General features: G+C 34.2%; 1 protein-coding gene across 1 annotated transcript in view; it reads left to right on the top strand.

Annotated features, from left to right (window-relative positions):
• Nucleotides 1-17236, top strand: part of ATPsynbeta (ATP synthase, beta subunit) — a 101206-nt gene that overhangs the window by 39828 nt on the left and 44142 nt on the right. The window contains exons 5-6 of the mRNA XM_090394806.1: nt 756-914; nt 7556-7678. Of these exons, the coding sequence (XP_090250932.1) occupies nt 756-914; nt 7556-7678 (282 nt within the window). The remainder of the gene's footprint in view (nt 1-755; nt 915-7555; nt 7679-17236) is intronic.

Consider the following 17236-nt stretch of genomic DNA (forward strand, 5'->3'; position numbering starts at 1 on the left):
ATTAATTACATTTTCTAACTTCCTAATCTGATTTATTACACTTTCCAATTTCCAAATCCAATTATTCTTAAGCTTACATGTTTTGTAATAAGGGGTTGTTCCAGTACTGTAAATCTTAGATTTTATGTTTATGGTCCTACATTGAGAGCCACACATGTAACTTAGTTTTGGAATTTTCTAAATACACTCTTCTGTGATTAAAAATTGCATAATCTGTACATACCAAAAAATGAGCTATATAAATATTGTGTGATTCTTAGGACAGAACTCCTTCAGTTATCCAACACAGTGGGATAGCAATTTGCTGGTTAGATAATTGAAAGGTTGGATAGCTAGGATTGGTTGATTGATTGAAGGTTGCATAATTGAGAAATTACTGTACATTGAATTTGTAGGGAAGAAAGGATGATGTATTGAAGATGATTTATAGTGTGAATACCCTTTTATAAGAGCATTAATGCTGTGGACTTCTTTGTTGTTTTCTTAGAGTGAGTAAGTTCATTATTGTGTTTGCTGTCATATCTAGGCCGAAAATTCCTTTGAGATGTTTTGGAACAGCACTATACAGTCATATATTTAACTAATCGGCAAATTGAGTTCCCAGTGTGATTGGATAATTGAGAGATTACTGTATTTTAAAATCCATTTCTCTTAATGAAAACAATTATCACTTTTTTTTCTCTATTATACAATATAATTAAGATGTCCTTCTGAATAGTATATAATACATGGTGCCATTATATTTATATGTGTAGGTATCTTTGGTATATGGACAGATGAATGAACCTCCTGGTGCTCGAGCTCGTGTTGCTCTGACAGGTTTGACAGTAGCTGAATATTTCAGAGACCAAGAAGGACAAGATGTATTGCTTTTCATTGATAATATCTTCCGTTTTACTCAAGCTGGTTCAGAGGTACTTAATTTTGATTACTTATCTTATTTTTTGGTAATATTTATTTTTCATTTCTTTTCATGTTTTTAATCCAAGTTTTGGCTTTTGTCTTTGTATTGTAAAGTGTGCATTTAATAAAATTATTTAATTTATTTGATAACATAGTCACTGAATTACCTGTACATGTCAGAAAACAAGTTTTCTGAGTTTATACATTTGGAGTAGTTTACTTGAGAGTAGATGATTTAGTTATATTTAGAAGATGGGTTATCTGTATATTTGATAGATTTAGTAGAGGATTTCATTATATCAAAGCTTCTTAAACTGTGGGTCGCATAACTGAATGTCGGGGTCGCGACATTCAGTTATGCGGCAACAGTAAAAGGCTTTTTACTGTTGCCGCATAATTAAATTTAGCAACAGTAAAAGGCTTTTTCTGAATGATGACCAAAAATTAATTCAAAATCAAAATGTGTAATGAATCAGAGGTGTTTCTGGCAGCACTCGCCTGTGTTGCATCGTGCGACTTCACTTCGGCCTTGGTTCTGAACACACAACATGCGCACTTTGCACTGTGCATGCCGTCATGCCACACACCACCAACAAATGCTGCCAGAAAGACCTCCCGTCAGATTCAAGACTATTGTATGCTATGAATTACAGTGTTTTTACTGTACATACAAAGTTTTCTGCTCTTACAGAAACCTAATAGTTTAATTATGGAAAATAAACTTTTAATATTTTCCTATCGTCATAACCAAAAAAAATATTTTTCAGTTATGGATAAGTAACTAAATTTAGACAGAAAAGGTGAAAATACTGATGACAATGCGGCAGAGTGTTCGCTACCAGGTTGTAGTACACCTAAATTGAAAGAAAAAGAAAATATGTTGAATCATTTTTGCAATATGGATTTACTCCTAATAATCATGATGGTCTGGAAAATGTAATGAATTTTGGCTGCAGAGAGCATGAAACTAGCCAAACTAAAACGACATCTTAATACCAAACATGCAGCATGCTGCAATAAACCAAAGCAATATTTTGAATACTTTTAAAATCTTCAAATAAAGAAAAACAATGTCTTCAGAAATTTATTACTGTGGATATGGACATGTTACCTGCTGTTATTAAAATGTCAGAAATAGTTCATGGGAAAAAGTATGGGGATGAGATTCGTAAAATTCCTTTATCGAATGATACTGTTTCCAGTGGAATTTCTGAAAATTAGTAATAATCAATTCCAGCAGCTTATTACCAGGCTTAAGGGCAGCCGAAAGTTCGCAATTCAGTTACTTTATGTAAGATATGTTTATGAAGGAAGCATACATGAGGAATTATTGTTTTGTTGCACTTTGGAAGGGCACACAAGAGGGAAAGATATATATTTTAAAGTCAGTGAATTTTTCACAAATGAAGGTTGACAGTGGAAAAATTTCATTGGAGTCTGTACAGATGGTGATGGGCAAGAATGTTGGAATTATAGCAAAAGTTAAAGTTGGTGGCAATGAACATATCACTTTTACTCATTGCATGATCCATTAGGAGGCACTCGTAGCCAAAAAAAAAAAAATCGTCAGAGTTAGAAGTTGTGGTTTGTGATACTATCAAAATCATTAACTTCATTAAAAGCCTTGCCCTTAACAGTTGTTTGTTTTCAAACCTTTGCAAAGACATGGACTGAGATTACAAAAGTTTATTACTACATGCAGAGGTAAGGTGGCTCTTGAGAGGGAGATGGCGAATTTAAACATGTCGCTTCAAGGAAAAAATTGTAACATATTTATGTTAAAAGATAAAGTTGAAAGTTTTACTAATAAAGTTAACATATGGAAGAATAGGGTGGAAAATGGTTCTTTAGAAATGTTTACAGCTACAGATGATTTTATAATTGATCATCTAAAGTGCCTGGAGACACAGTTTCCAAAATACTTCTCTTCAAATTTTGATTCTAAAAAACTAAGTTGGGTTCATAAACCATACTCAATTGAAATCAAAAACGTAAGTCATCTGCCAGAAGTTCAAGAAGAATTTGCTGAGTTATCAAGCGACGGGTTCAAAACTTGAGTTTCCTAAACTATCATTAAATAAATTTTGGCTTGGGATTTAGGACAGAATTTCCAACAATTTCTGAAATATCCCTAAATATACTTCTGCCATTTTGTACTATGTATTTATGGGAAGCGGTGTTCTCAGCATTGATGATTATAAAATCAAAATATTGATCAACTCTGAAAAGCGTTGAAGATGCTCTACGTCCTGCAGTATCAAATATTCAGCCAAGATTTAATTCTTTATGTAAAAATAAACAAGCAGATCCATCTCATTGTATGCAAATTTGCTTTAGTCTTTAATAAATGGTAAAAATTACATGTATACCAAAGAATTGTTTTAAAATAAATTTCTTTATGATTTATTATCAGTAAATGTTTGGTTTGTGTACCTATTTTATTTACCTATATACCAGGGGTCGTGTAAAAATTTCTTGGACGAAAAGGGGTCGCGAGTGGAAAAAGTTTAAGAAGCCCTGCATGAGATAATACTAGTGACAGTTTGGATAAAAATAACTTGCTTATAGTACATGAATTCAGCATGAATATTTTCCATATCCACCTGTATTGTGATTTATATAATATTTTAATAAAAAATACACTGAGAGTTTCATATTCTTTTATTTATTGAAGAACACATAAGTACTTTATAGTAATAAGTATGCTTTACAGTAATCCACCTAAACAGCTCATAATGTGGAGGGTAATATATTGTCTGAAGTGGCTAATAAACATAGTTTCATTGGATGTTAATTCAAAAACTAAGTTTGTAAGTTAGCATCCAATTTAATTGATGTAAAATATTGAAATCAAAATGTTCTTAGTATGAAAATAGTTGCTGGTCTTGTGTCCTTTTAAAAAATAAAAAAATGAATTGCTTAGTGGTTTAATGGTTGAATATTATTGCTTAGTGGTTGAATATTTGTTTTTCTACAGTGGCCAAAGATTTACCAAGTTGTTGCAGTCCTCTAGCACTGAGGAGATTTATTATGATGTTCAGGTCTTCCATCACAGCTATGTTTGTTGGATCAGCAACAGTTTCTCTCATTTCTTCTGCTTGTTTTCCTTGTTTCTAAGGCTGGCACATGATTTCCTTATCCACGAATCCCCTTTCTGTTAGTCTGCCATCTTATTTCCTCATACCTTCTGCATGCTTCCATAAGTCTTAGTCAGATTCTATGAGCCATGACTCATACAGGAAGCCATCCAGGTGCTGCAGTTGGATGCGTGTTTGCCACTTACTGATTGCACTCCATACAGGCACTACTGGCTGGCTGATTTACAGATGATGAACAGTTTTATCGTATCCAGGCTTCTTCATTTGCATGTGTTGAGGGCTGTTATTCATTCTTTGCTCACCTTGGCTCCATATAATTTATATATATGTATGTATATAAACACAAGATCCCACTCTCTCCAGGAGGGTACAGTAATTGGATCCTGTTTTATCGCATTGTTTGTCCTCTGTTAGTGCTTGTGGATGTCAGGCCAAATGTTGCACAACTATGATTTGACTGTTTTTCACCGTCGTTTATTTATTTTTAATTTAATTATCCCAATTAATGAATCAGTTATAAATTAAAGGATGAGTGGCCTGGAAATTGAAATGCTAAGAGTAAGGGACTTGGGTGTACCAACAAAACAGGACTTCAACATTATCTTCGGGTTGATTCTCTGTTATTTCTTTCTCAGACTAGTGTTTTTATTTTTATAAATTTTTGATTCAGGATGATTGTGATATTCCATACACCTTTGATTTCATCATTTTGTTGGGATAGCTTACTGGCCCTTGGTAATGCATCTTGTTCTCTGAGTTAAATACTTCCATTTTTGTGACATGATGGATAAATAAAAGGTTAAGCCAACAATTTTGTGTTCAGTGTTCTTTTGAGAAGTGCTATTTATTCCTGCCAAGTTTGATGCATGCATGTTCTTTTTCATGGCTCTTGGGCTTTGTGTAGCTAAGTTATGTATGCCAAAAAATAAGAAAAAAAGTTCCTGATGCATTCAGATTGGACTAGTCATCTAAGGAGGAAGACGATCCAAATAGAGAATGTTAATCCTCCAGAATTTCTGGGGGTTGGGTGTGAGGCTGATGATCCTGTCTTGAAGGGGGGGGGAGGGCTTTTCATGAATGAAATCTGAGAAAACTTGATGGATGAACTAAATGATGACAAAAATGACAAATGTTTTAAGGATTTAAAAATTAAATTTTAGACTCTTCTACCACCCTGTAGCTTAAAATGCTGCTGGAGCACTTGGTTGCATACCAGTTACATATTACTGCTGTACAAGAAATGGACAGGAGAGGGAGTTAAAATCCAAATCACATATTTTATAGCTATCAGAATGAAGATTCTGAATGAACAGGCTTCATTGTAAACAAGAGGATAAAACACCTCATCATGGACTTGCCACAATTACCTAGAATGTGTAGAATATAAACCAAAAGACAGTTTTTTAATGATTTAGATAATAGCTATGGAGAATGCCCGACCAGGGATATTCAAGTTATGTGATTTCAATGCATGTATAGGCAAATAAGATATACATAGTAAACCATTGAGAAATATAGCTTGCATGATGAGTCTAATAATGGGAACAGCTGGATTATCTTTGCTTCTTCAAGAAACATGGTTGGTTATTGGTAGTACAATGTTTTATCGTAGACATTCATAAAATGACCCAGAAGTCTCTCCCATTGGAAACACCTTTAAACAAACAGATCATTTTCTAATAGAAGACACTTGTTCAGTTTGATGCATCTGTCCCTCCCTTAGAGGGACAGATATTTACTATTCAGTATGACCACTTTTTAGTTATATCAAAGATGAGAAGCAAGAATCTTCAGTGTAAGGAAGATATGAATCCATTGCTACAAAGTTTAATAATGGAAGAACTGAAGGAATCAGAAGTTAAAGCCACATATGGTGAGAGAATTAATGAAAACCTGTGTAGCCAGTGAAGCTTGGGATGCTCATAAGAATTTTATAGTAACAACAGTAGATAAAGTACTAGGAAAATTGTACATTGAACATAGCCATTGGCTCAATGTACAATGTGAATGACTACACCAAAAAAAATTATAAATGAACATATCAGAAGGTACTACTATAGCTAGAGGAATATTGTATGGCCAGAAAAGAAGGAAAAAATAATGCATAAGAATAGAACGAAGAAATACTGAGGATGAACTCAAGGAATTGGAACATCTCGGAAATATAAACGAAAGTAGGAGGAGCTTTTATCAGAAGTTAAATAGGAGCCAGAAAGCCTTCCAGCCTAGACCAACATTACGTAGGAACAAACAGACTATAATCTTGAGTAGGAATGAAATGATATTACTAGAAAGATGAGTAGAGCATTTTGTTGAACTACTCAACACTGATATATCGGATCAATTTATTGATATGGATAAAATAATCAAGATTTAGAAGGTAAGTTGAATCAATACCAACAGTTGCAGAAGTGGAAATGTCACATGCCTTATCCATAAGAAAGATAATTTAGTGATCTCCTCCAACTATAGGGGAATCAATTTATTGTGTATTATAAAATCTTTTCCAGTATTCTATTTGAGACTTTTCCCATATCTAGAGAATGCCATTGGCGATTGTTATTGTGAATTCTGGACTACAGATGACCATTTTCAGTATATGTGTGTGAAATACTTAAATACAATGAAAATAGTGTTCGAAAAGGTATTCAGACATAGTGCTCCGGAAATCCACTTGCACAGGCGAGTTATCAGAGACAAGGGGTGAGTGAATTTTAGCCTTGTTCTAAATGCATTAAAAATATATAATTTTCTTTGAATAATTTGCACTTTTTGATTTTTAAATACCATCTCATTCATCAAGTTATTTGATCACGGATTGCTGCCAACAAATTTATTAAAGAAGTTTGATTTCCAAAGAGTTGGAAATAAAATTTGTGGATCTAAAATCCTTAATTTGAACACTACAGCATTCCCTTTTAGAAAATTGCCAAATTCCACTTTCCATATCTTCTTCCCCCAACAGTGGTTCTTGCCTTCATTTTCGTAACATAATGCAATGAAAAACTCATTTGTTTTCTCAAGAAAACAAGTAAGTTTTCATGGCAAAGTCTCCAAGGTTTTGTTTTTGAATGGTTTCATTTTTTCTTGAATAATATGTGTATATTTAAATCTACAGTTCATCCCTGAAAGTGACTTGACTTTGATTCTTTTTAAAACTAGACTGCATATTTTCACTATGATATTAAATTTTATTCTGCTCAAAACAAAATGGTGATTGCTTCCTATTTCAAATCTCCTGTATGTGTTTCTATCCTGAACAAGTATGACGATATTGCTGTCAATGTAACATATTGCTAACAATAGTGACATAGCCACTGAGGCAATGTGTTTTCTCTGTTCTAGTTGTAGGCATTAGTGAGCATTACTATTATAAGCATAATAATGGTTGGTTTATTTTTCTTGAAATGCTTGCTATAATACCTAAGGAATAAAAACATTCTGTGATATTCAATGTTCAAATGAATTAAGTATATCTTATTCTTAATGAAGTTTTTATTTGAATATGCACTATAAATACTATATCACAACTTTTTAAAATCTTGCTATTGTAGGTATCAGCCTTATTAGGCAGAATTCCATCAGCTGTAGGTTATCAACCCACTCTAGCCACCGACATGGGTACTATGCAAGAAAGGATCACAACTACACGGAAGGGCTCCATTACATCAGTACAGGTATGTGAAAAGTTTCTAAATTCTAAAATTATTAAAAAAAAAAAAAAAAAAAAGAAAAAGAAAAGCACATTGCAAATGTTAATACAGATAGGTTCATCCTTCAGTTTGGATATTCTTTACTAGAATTGCTTGAGCAGATTTCCAAACTGAAGGATGAACCTATCTATATTAACATTTGTAATGTGCTTTTTTAATGATTTTTTTATAAAAAATTTTATAAGATATTTATAAAATTATAAAATTAATGGATTTATTAAAAATAACTTTTATTCCCTATTGGGTGTACATGGTGCTCTCTAGACTCATCATAATGGATATTACATAGCAGCCATTCTCCAATTTATTTTATTTATCATCGATGTAAATTCAGTATATTACGTAGACAGCGTACTCGTGTGAATGTAACACAAGAACATGGCAACTGCTACCATCTCATGTTATTAAGCCTATCTGACATTGTAAGTGTGTGCAGATATTCCTACAATAATGCCAAGAGGTTCTTTGGTTAATTTTTCTAAGTTGCAGAGGAGGTTAAAAAAAAAAAAGGTATAATTGGGAGGCAGAGGAGACAGACTAAATGCATCATCAGAGTATCATAGATGACACTCTTGTCTAGCTTTGAATGACTGTATGGATAGCATATCCATTTTTCAGCCTACAGGTTGCAAGTTTGAATCCCACTATAAACATTGGTGTTTATGAATGTATTTAGATAGATGAATTTCATTCTCCAGTTCGATACCACCATACCACTTATTAGAGGCCTAAATGGTTTTAAAAAAAAAAGTTCCATATTTTTTACCGTCAGAGCAGGATTTTCAGATTATGTAAAAAATTATATATATTATTTTTACATAATCTAGAAATCCTGTGCTCTTAGTGTATACGTAAAAATACAAGAAATTATTGAGCAAAACTATATATACATTGACAGTTAACCAATCAATGGCACTATCTACATGTAAATGCAAGTTCCTGAGGCCTCCAGGAAAGAAGTGATGTGTGTGTGTGGGGTGGGGTGGGGAAGACAATCATTAGTAATTGATGCATAGTCTGCACAGCATCGCACATGCATGCATGCAAAAGGGTGACTGAAATTCCTCACAGATGTAGTAAGACCAAACAAGGTACATCAGCCTTGTTTGGTCCTAAATCTGTTTGCTGGCTCCAGAAGTGTATGGTAAATTGATTTTGAGAAGTTTAATACCACTATTATTTATTAAGATTATGCTTGTCTTTTAAGTCTTCTACAGATTCTAAAAAGAGACTTTAAAGGTTGTATTTGCTGTGATGGAGCATGGTGGTTTCTTTCATCTGATGCTGTGCAAGATATACAAAGCATGGTCTGCTAGACCTGATTGACTCTAGTTTGTATTTTTTTGTGTTCTAGGCAGATGTTAGCAGATCTCCGTCTGATCATAATATGTAATAAATTTAGTTTAATCCTATATCCAAGTGTAAGTGAACAAAGTTTGCACCTGAAAATATCTTCAGGACTGAGGTAAGGTAGTGCAACACCAGGCACCTGCGAGCAAAGGCGGACCTAGCTCTCATCACTCCTTGTCTCAGTATCTCCCATAATGCAAAGCACATCTCCTTGTGGACATGTATACTGCTATGCATTAAGGGAAGGGCCACTACCCAGACCGGTTTCAACCTTTTCCAAACCTGAAAATATCTTCAGGACTGAGGTAAGGTAGTGCAACACCAGGCACAAACTTTGTTTGCTTACACTTGGAAAGGATTAAACTAAATTTATTATAGTCTAACCAAGTGAAAAATAAACTTCCAACATCTTTCTCTAAATCCAGAGTAATTTCAATAATAAGGTGGTACACCTGTTGGCAACTCCTATAGGTAAATATGACCTCTCCTATTGCTTCTGCCTTAGTATCTCCACGTTTGGGTCTGCCTCCCACTGACGAGACCTTAATAAAGGTTGAAACCAGTCTGGGTAGTGGCCCTTCCCTTAATGCATAGCAGCATACATGTCCGCAAGGAGATGTGCTTTGCATTATGGGAGATACTGAGACAAGGAGTGATGAGAGCTTGGTCCACCTTTGCTCGGAGTTGCCTGGTGTTGCACTTCCTTACCTCAGTCCTGAAGATATTTTCAGCTGCAAACTTTGTTTGCTTACACATGGATAAAGGATTAAACTAAAATTATTATAGTGTAACCAAGTGAAAAATAAACTTCCAAGTTCATAATATGATAATTTTCAAGAACAAGGAGACTTGTAAACACCTGGAATAGAAATAGGAGGAATTGAATCCTTAGGAGAGGAGAAAGGACGCCATCCTCAAATGAGGTTTGAAAGCAGTGCAGAGATATTTCTTCTGGCTATTTTTTCTGAAGTGCCCTGGATATAGGGAATGGTAGTCTTTATGCTGAGAGGGATGTGAGGAGGTGGAAGGGACAGATAATTCGTAGATTTTTTGGCATTGTAACCATTGGACAAGATCTCATTTCTTCCACTTTAATTTCTTTTCTGTGTTATTACAATTTTAATATTGCGTTCGTGATGTCTCTGTGACTGAGAAGAAATATTGAAACAATTAAACCTATTGTTCGGTTATTTCTATTTGTTCTATAAATGGTTCCATTAACGTACAATGTGAATTAAACCAGCACTAATGCCTAAATAATCATTTATACACCTTGATGACAAAACCCAAAAGTATTGTGGTATATTTATTCTACCCACCTGATGCATTTTAAAGGCACTTGTGCTACATCAGTGTTCCATTTCTAACATGCAGCACAAGAAAGCTGGCTGATACTTTATTTACAAGTATTTGGACTCCAAACTAACCATAAAAAAAAATGCAGAGGGAAAATCTAACAGTGGATATGAAGCCATTGAGATAAGTGATGGCTAAATAGAGTGAGACTTGCCCATATCTGACAAGGACATGTATCAGTTCTGATTTAAGTTATGGCGGTGTGTTAAGGCTTTTGCACTTTCACTAATAAATGCTCGTATTTAAAGTGTAGAGTGTATTTAAAGCCATCAAAGGCTTGAAATGTGGAAAGGCAGCAGGAGCAGATGATATTCGACCAGAAATACTGAAGTATGGTGGTATAAGAGTCTTACAGTGGCTGCACTGCATAGTTCAGAAAGCCTGGACAGAGGGACGAATTCCCGATGATTGGAGTAGAGCTCTCATAGTACCCATAAATAAAAAGGGAAATAAAACTGAATGTGAGAATTACAGAGGTATTTCCCTACTGAGTGTTCCTGGCAAGATCTATGCAAGTATACTTGAGAAATGGTTGAGAAGAATTCTGGAAGAAAAGCTTGGTGAAGAACAAGCTGGATTCAGGCCAAATAGAGGCTGTCAGGATCAGATCTTCACTTTAGGACAAACAGTCGAGAAAGCATGGGAATATAACAAAGATCTGTATTTAAGTTTTGTCGATTTGGAAAAGGCATATGACAAGGTGCCAAGAGAGAAGCTATTCAATATGCTGCAGTTATATGGTGTCAATGGGGCATTATATCAAGCAATACTTAGTCTTTATTTGAGTTGTGAGTCAGCAGTTAGAATTGAAGGAAGTACAGGAAGATGGTTTAATGTTAAATCTGGTGTGAGACAAGGATGTACATTATCCCCGCTGTTATTCATTATCTATATGGATCACATTATGAAGGAAAGTGGTATTAAACATGATATCAGAATTGGAGATGTTAATGTCAGCTCTTTGCTTTATGCAGATGATGTTATACTTCTAAATAAATCCACTACAAGTCTGCAAGATTCCCTGACTAAATTGAATAACTGTTGTAATAGGTACGATATGAAGGTCAGCAATAAAAAGACAAAGACCATGAAAATAAGCAGAATCATTGAAAATGCCAAATGTGTTGTGAATGGAGAACCATTGGAACAAGTAAAACATTTCAGCTATTTAGGCACGATTTTTAGTGAAGATGGTAAATTAAATATAGAAATAGACAACAGAATCAACAAAGCTGGTATGGTAGGAAGTCAATTGAATAAATTCATATGGAATAAGAGAGAAATTAGTCGGAACACTAAATTACTGTATACAAGACAGTGTTCAAACCAGTTTTAACTTATGGATCTGAGAGCTGGGTCAAAAGTAAAACACTTGACCAAAGACTAGAGACCGCAGATATGAGAGTCCTGAGAAAGGCGTGAACAGATGGCATCAGTGGCAATATCATATTAAAGACGGATATTAGGAAAGAACATGATGTTAGTATCCAGGAATGCATTAGCAGAGCTAATCTCAGGTGGTATAGTCACTTAAACAGAATGGGCGAGGAAAGATTTAGCAAAACAAGTGATCTCTGCCAGGTTGGCAGGAAAATGACCCAGAGGAAGACCAAGATATAGGTGGATTGATACCGTACAAAGTGTCTTAGACAATAGAAATATAAAATCCGATAATGTTGGAGTCTTGACAAGTAACAGACTGATTTGGAGGAAAATTGTAGACAGGAAGTTAGTAATGATGTAAGTTTTTCATGTAGTACTATCATATCCTGTACACCCCTTGACGGTACATGGCAGGAATTTGATGATGATATTTAAAAAAAAAAAAAAAAAAAAAAAAAAAAAAAAAAAAAAAAAAAATTGGAATGAAATATTTAAGTTAGAAAAAAACAACAGATTGATTACAAACTAACAAGTTACAAGAAATGCTGGTTGATTTAAAAAAAAAAAAAAAAAAAAAAAGCTAATGTGAAATTTGGCATTGTTTGGACCTCGCAATATTTTCATAGTCAAGTTGATATGAAGAAGTGGCGAATTGCAGACAATCATCCAAATGAACATTTGTAATTTGGTTTTTTAATTGATTTTTTATGATGGTAATATCTGAAAAAGCGGATTCATGTGCATACTTCCAAATGACTTCATTGTTTATTGATTTTAAATGTAACCTATTCTGAATGTTTATTCTTGGTTTATATCAAACAGCCTACTAATTTTATTTGAAATTTCTGTGATGTTAAAGTTTTCTTGAAACTGATTATTGGTAAAAGATACAATCATTTCCGTTTTATTAAGATCTTTAAATCTTGAATTTATTTCTTCCTCAACTAATTCTATTTCACGAATAAATTCTTTTTAATCATAGCGAAGCATTTCTTGATTTTGTTCAAAAAATTTTAATGAACATGTGAGATGTCTAAATTCACGGTCATTTATATTTTTCTTTAATAAAAGTAAGTATTGTTGGAAAGTTTTTATTGAACTTAACATGTCAATTAAATTTTTATCTCTACCTTGTAACTATAAATTTAAATTGCTTAATTTCGTACAGAAATCTACTAAAAATGATAAGTGTAACAACCATCTTTTATCACTCAATTGTGGATAAATAACTCCTTTTTCATCAAGAAAATTTTTTATATTGTTAATTAATACAAGAAATATTTCTAAAAATTGACACCTGCTGGGCCAGCGAACATTATTGTACAACAGAAGTTCCCTATCATCATCTACCTGTAATTTAAATAACTGCCGTTGCAGAGCTTTTCCTCAAACACAATTTACAATTTTAAATGTAATATCCAAAACATCTTTTGTGTTTAATCTTTTACCACACAGTACTTGTTGATGAATAATACAGTGGTGCGTTAAAAAATCTGCATATTTGTCATTGTTTTTATATAATGAAATGAAGCCTGATTTATTACAATCATTGCAGGAGCACCATCAGTAGTAATAGACACAAGTTTAAAAAGCGGAAGTTTGTGTTGTTTCACAAATTCATCAAATGCCGAAAAAATGTCTTCTACCCCTAGTCCTTCCCAATAATGGTATAATTTTCAAAAGTTCTTCTTTACTTGAATAATCTTGAAATACCATTAACTGAGCAATATCAAATTGTAATGAAAACACAACACACTGGTGAATGTCTGACATTAACCTGGCCTGGAAACTTTTCTCCTGCAATTGGAACTCTTCCTTTCGGCAAATTGAAACCTTGTATGCAGCCTAGAAGTAGTCTCTCTCTAGCGACGTCTCGAACCGAGAAGCTCCTTTCTGGAAGCAGGCAACTCTTCTCTCAAGCAACATGTATCTGGGTAGTCTCTCTGACGGCGACTCTGGACCGGGTGGCCTCCTCTCTGACAGCAATTCTGGAACCGGGACCCCTTCTGCTTGCTTCAGTCCCTTTTTATTAGGCTTCCTCTGAGACCTCGCATGAAGTTTGGCAAACCCCCCCCCCCCCCCCCCAAAAAGAATAGGTATAAGTCTTTCATCTTAAGTTTCAAGTTCGGCACACCTTTTGTTCTCCTCTGCTTTCTTTTGATTGTAAGTTGCCGGCCATCCGAAAGTTGTTTGAACTCTTTCTGACTGACTTTGGAGATGTTTTACACTTAGAGCCTCCAAGCCTTTCTCATACATACAAGTTTCAATAACAGTCTTTCTAATGCTGCCATGTACAGCTTTGGCAACAAAAACATTGCCTTTGTTTTTAACACTCTAACATATTCTTATTAAAGCAGCATATACAGTTAGCTTCAAAAGAGTTATTTACAAAAACATCTAATACAAACTATACCGAGACAAACAAAGTTTATTTTTTTACAATATTCACATGGGACTTAACCTAAATAAAAAATCCATGTAATGTGCTTTGGAATGTTTAATATTTAAGCTAGAATCGATTTTTTACACATTAATAATCGTATTCACTTGGCTCTCTGTTTGACTTCCACTGATCCAAATTAATTCATTTACCCGGATTTATAAGAAAATTACTGATTTGACAATTTTAACAAAAAACAAATAAACAATAGTAGCAATACACTTAAAGTGAATTAAAAATAATACAAAATGATGGTAAATAAAATATTATGTTTTCAGTTTTAATTAAATTTGTAAGTAAGGAGGAATACATAAGAGATCCACCAAAAATCGCTCTGCGATCGACAGGTTGAACACCCGTCATATATCAACACGTTGAGGAAAGACTGTTCCACAGTATTGGTATTGACGGAATCTGTACTGTTGGTCACTTAATGACTGGGTGTCTTTCAAGGTGGTGTAGGAGTTGGGAATTGATGGTTTTCTCCATCACTTTAGAGAAGCCTGAGGTGAGTGAGATAGGGTGGTAGTTAGATTAGGAATGGATTGAATATAAGCCAATTTCCAGGCTTTGGGATATGTACCAGTACATCAAGAGAGTATGTACAGGTGGCATAGGACACGAGTCAGTTCTGGTGCACAGACCTTCAGAATAATTGGAGGAAAGACTGTTCCACAGTATTGGCATCGACAGAATCTGTACTATTGGTCCCTTAATAACTGGGTGCCTTTCAAGGTGGTGTAAGAGTTGGGAATTTATAGTTTTCTCCATCACTTTAGAGAAGACTGAAGTTAGTCAGACTTTATATAGTGATAGTTACATTAGGAATGGATTGAATATAGGCCAATTTCCAGGCTTTGAGATATGTACCAGTACATTAACAGAGTATGTACAGGTGGCATAGGATAGGAGTCAGTTCTGGTGCACAGACCTTCAGAATAATTGGAGGAATGCCATCGGGGACTAGGAGTTTTTTTTTTTTTTTTTTTTTTTTTTTTTTTTGTCTAATTTAGACAATAGGTTTCTGATCTCTTTCTGGCAAAAGGATATAGGGGCATTGTATGTTGGGTAGTTGGAATGACTGACATGTAGCCGGTGGCAACAGAAATCACACAATATACCTTTTGTTTTTCCCAGTAAATTCAGTTTTACAACTGCAACACTTTATGTTGTCATTCGGTTTGTTGGCGATTGATGGTGCTTCCTGACGAGACTTCAGGCGCTCTTTCATCGTTGGCTTTTGTTGCTGCCATGTTTACTTTGCACGGTAGGCATAGCAGGCACTTTCACATGGCTGTTTTTTTTTTAATTGTAATAACTGATTTGATGAACTATGGGTACTTACAAGTTGTCCGAAAGTAATCGGCTCCTTAGTACCCTCTGTTAGTTTTCCCGTTTACTGCTTATTTTGCACGAAAAACACTTGCAATAATGATAAAATGCAGGAGCACAAGTTTAACGTAGCTTATTCACAGGTGCCACCTATGCAATACTTTACAGATTGGGAATATATTGCCAGTGTATTGTGAAGTATACGGGAATATATTGCCAGTGTACAACCCCAACCAGTGAAGGCTGGTTGGGGTTGTATTGAAGAGAATGTTTCCTCAACATGTTGCAGGTGGAAATTAGCTAAATCAGGAGAGAAAGTGGACTGCCCATACAAGTTTCTTCTATTTGTTTGAAGAGTTTTTTTTTTGTAACTGAAAGTGAAATTGTTTTACTATGTCAGGAGGAGGAATTTGTGATATCAAGTATTTTTACTGTGCTAGAAGGGAAGATTTGTGAATATCAGATGAAGTGGAAAATAGAGAGAGAGAGAGATGAAGGGGGATAAAGGAGATTTGTTTCTTTGAATGTCACAGTTAGGGATTATTTTAGTCATGGTCATGCTTAAAAAATGACATTCAAGCTTGCAACTCACCTTGCTTAATAGAGATTTTGCCTCATTTTCCGATTTGGTTGGTCACTTCTTCCCCATGTATGTGCACAAGTCTGCCTCAGCTGCATGCCCCCCTGCTTTTTTAAGTTTTCTATTAACTCCACCACAAAAGATTGTCATTCAAATATTAGCATCACTATTTTTTTAAAAAACATAAAAAAGAAATGAAAGCTACCAAAAAATTTGAAAAACATAATAGAAATATAATAATTAAGATGAAAAGCCAAACGGCTATATTTTCTGGCGAAGTTAATTAATTTTTTTATCCCCTTAATTTAATAATAAAAATATATCACTTCTCATGCAAAAAAACCAGCAGAATTTCTTCCATTAAAAAACGATTCCATATTCATTTTGCAAACATCTCGAGCATATTACAAACAGGGATGTACAGTAATCCCTCGATTAATGCATCATTTTTTTTTCAATACCCAAATTCAATTAGTGCACTTATATGCATCTTAAAAATAAATGTTACAGATTTTAAAAATTTAATATCTCTAAATTTTTATGGCTAACTATTTTAAAAAATCACTTGCCAGAATGAAACAATTTAGTTACCAATTTAAAACATTTTACAAAGTTATTTTTAATGGCATACTACATTACTTCCATGTACACTATGTATGCTATGTTCCAAATTTTTAATGACAAAATTGATGTTGTCTGCTGTAGCATGCCCACAGATTTGAGACCCTTCGACACTTCTGCGAATGTCACAAAAAGGAGAATCCATTCCGATAATAGGGTAATCGATCCATCTTCTGGGATGAGTTGTTTATTATTACACGTCGGAAAATTAACTTCTCTTTTATGATCATTGTAGTTTTTAAAGTGGTAACTATTTTGCTTGTATAACAGTTGGGAAATTTTATCTAAAAGATGGTCATTCAAATATTAGCATTAGCATCACTTTTTTTAAAAAAAACAAAAAAGTAACAAAAGAAATGAAAGCTACCAAAAAATTTGATCACATGCTTTATCAATCAACCAAGATTGATTGATAAAGCATGTGATTTCGCATGTTGGTGACCAATTCGTACGTCCTTCA

The sequence above is a fragment of the Typopeltis vanoorti genome, chromosome 6 (genome assembly GCF_054136105.1).
Source record: "Typopeltis vanoorti isolate ZY-2024b chromosome 6, IOZ_Tvanoo_1.0, whole genome shotgun sequence".
Classification (NCBI taxonomy): Eukaryota; Metazoa; Arthropoda; class Arachnida; order Uropygi; family Thelyphonidae; genus Typopeltis; species Typopeltis vanoorti.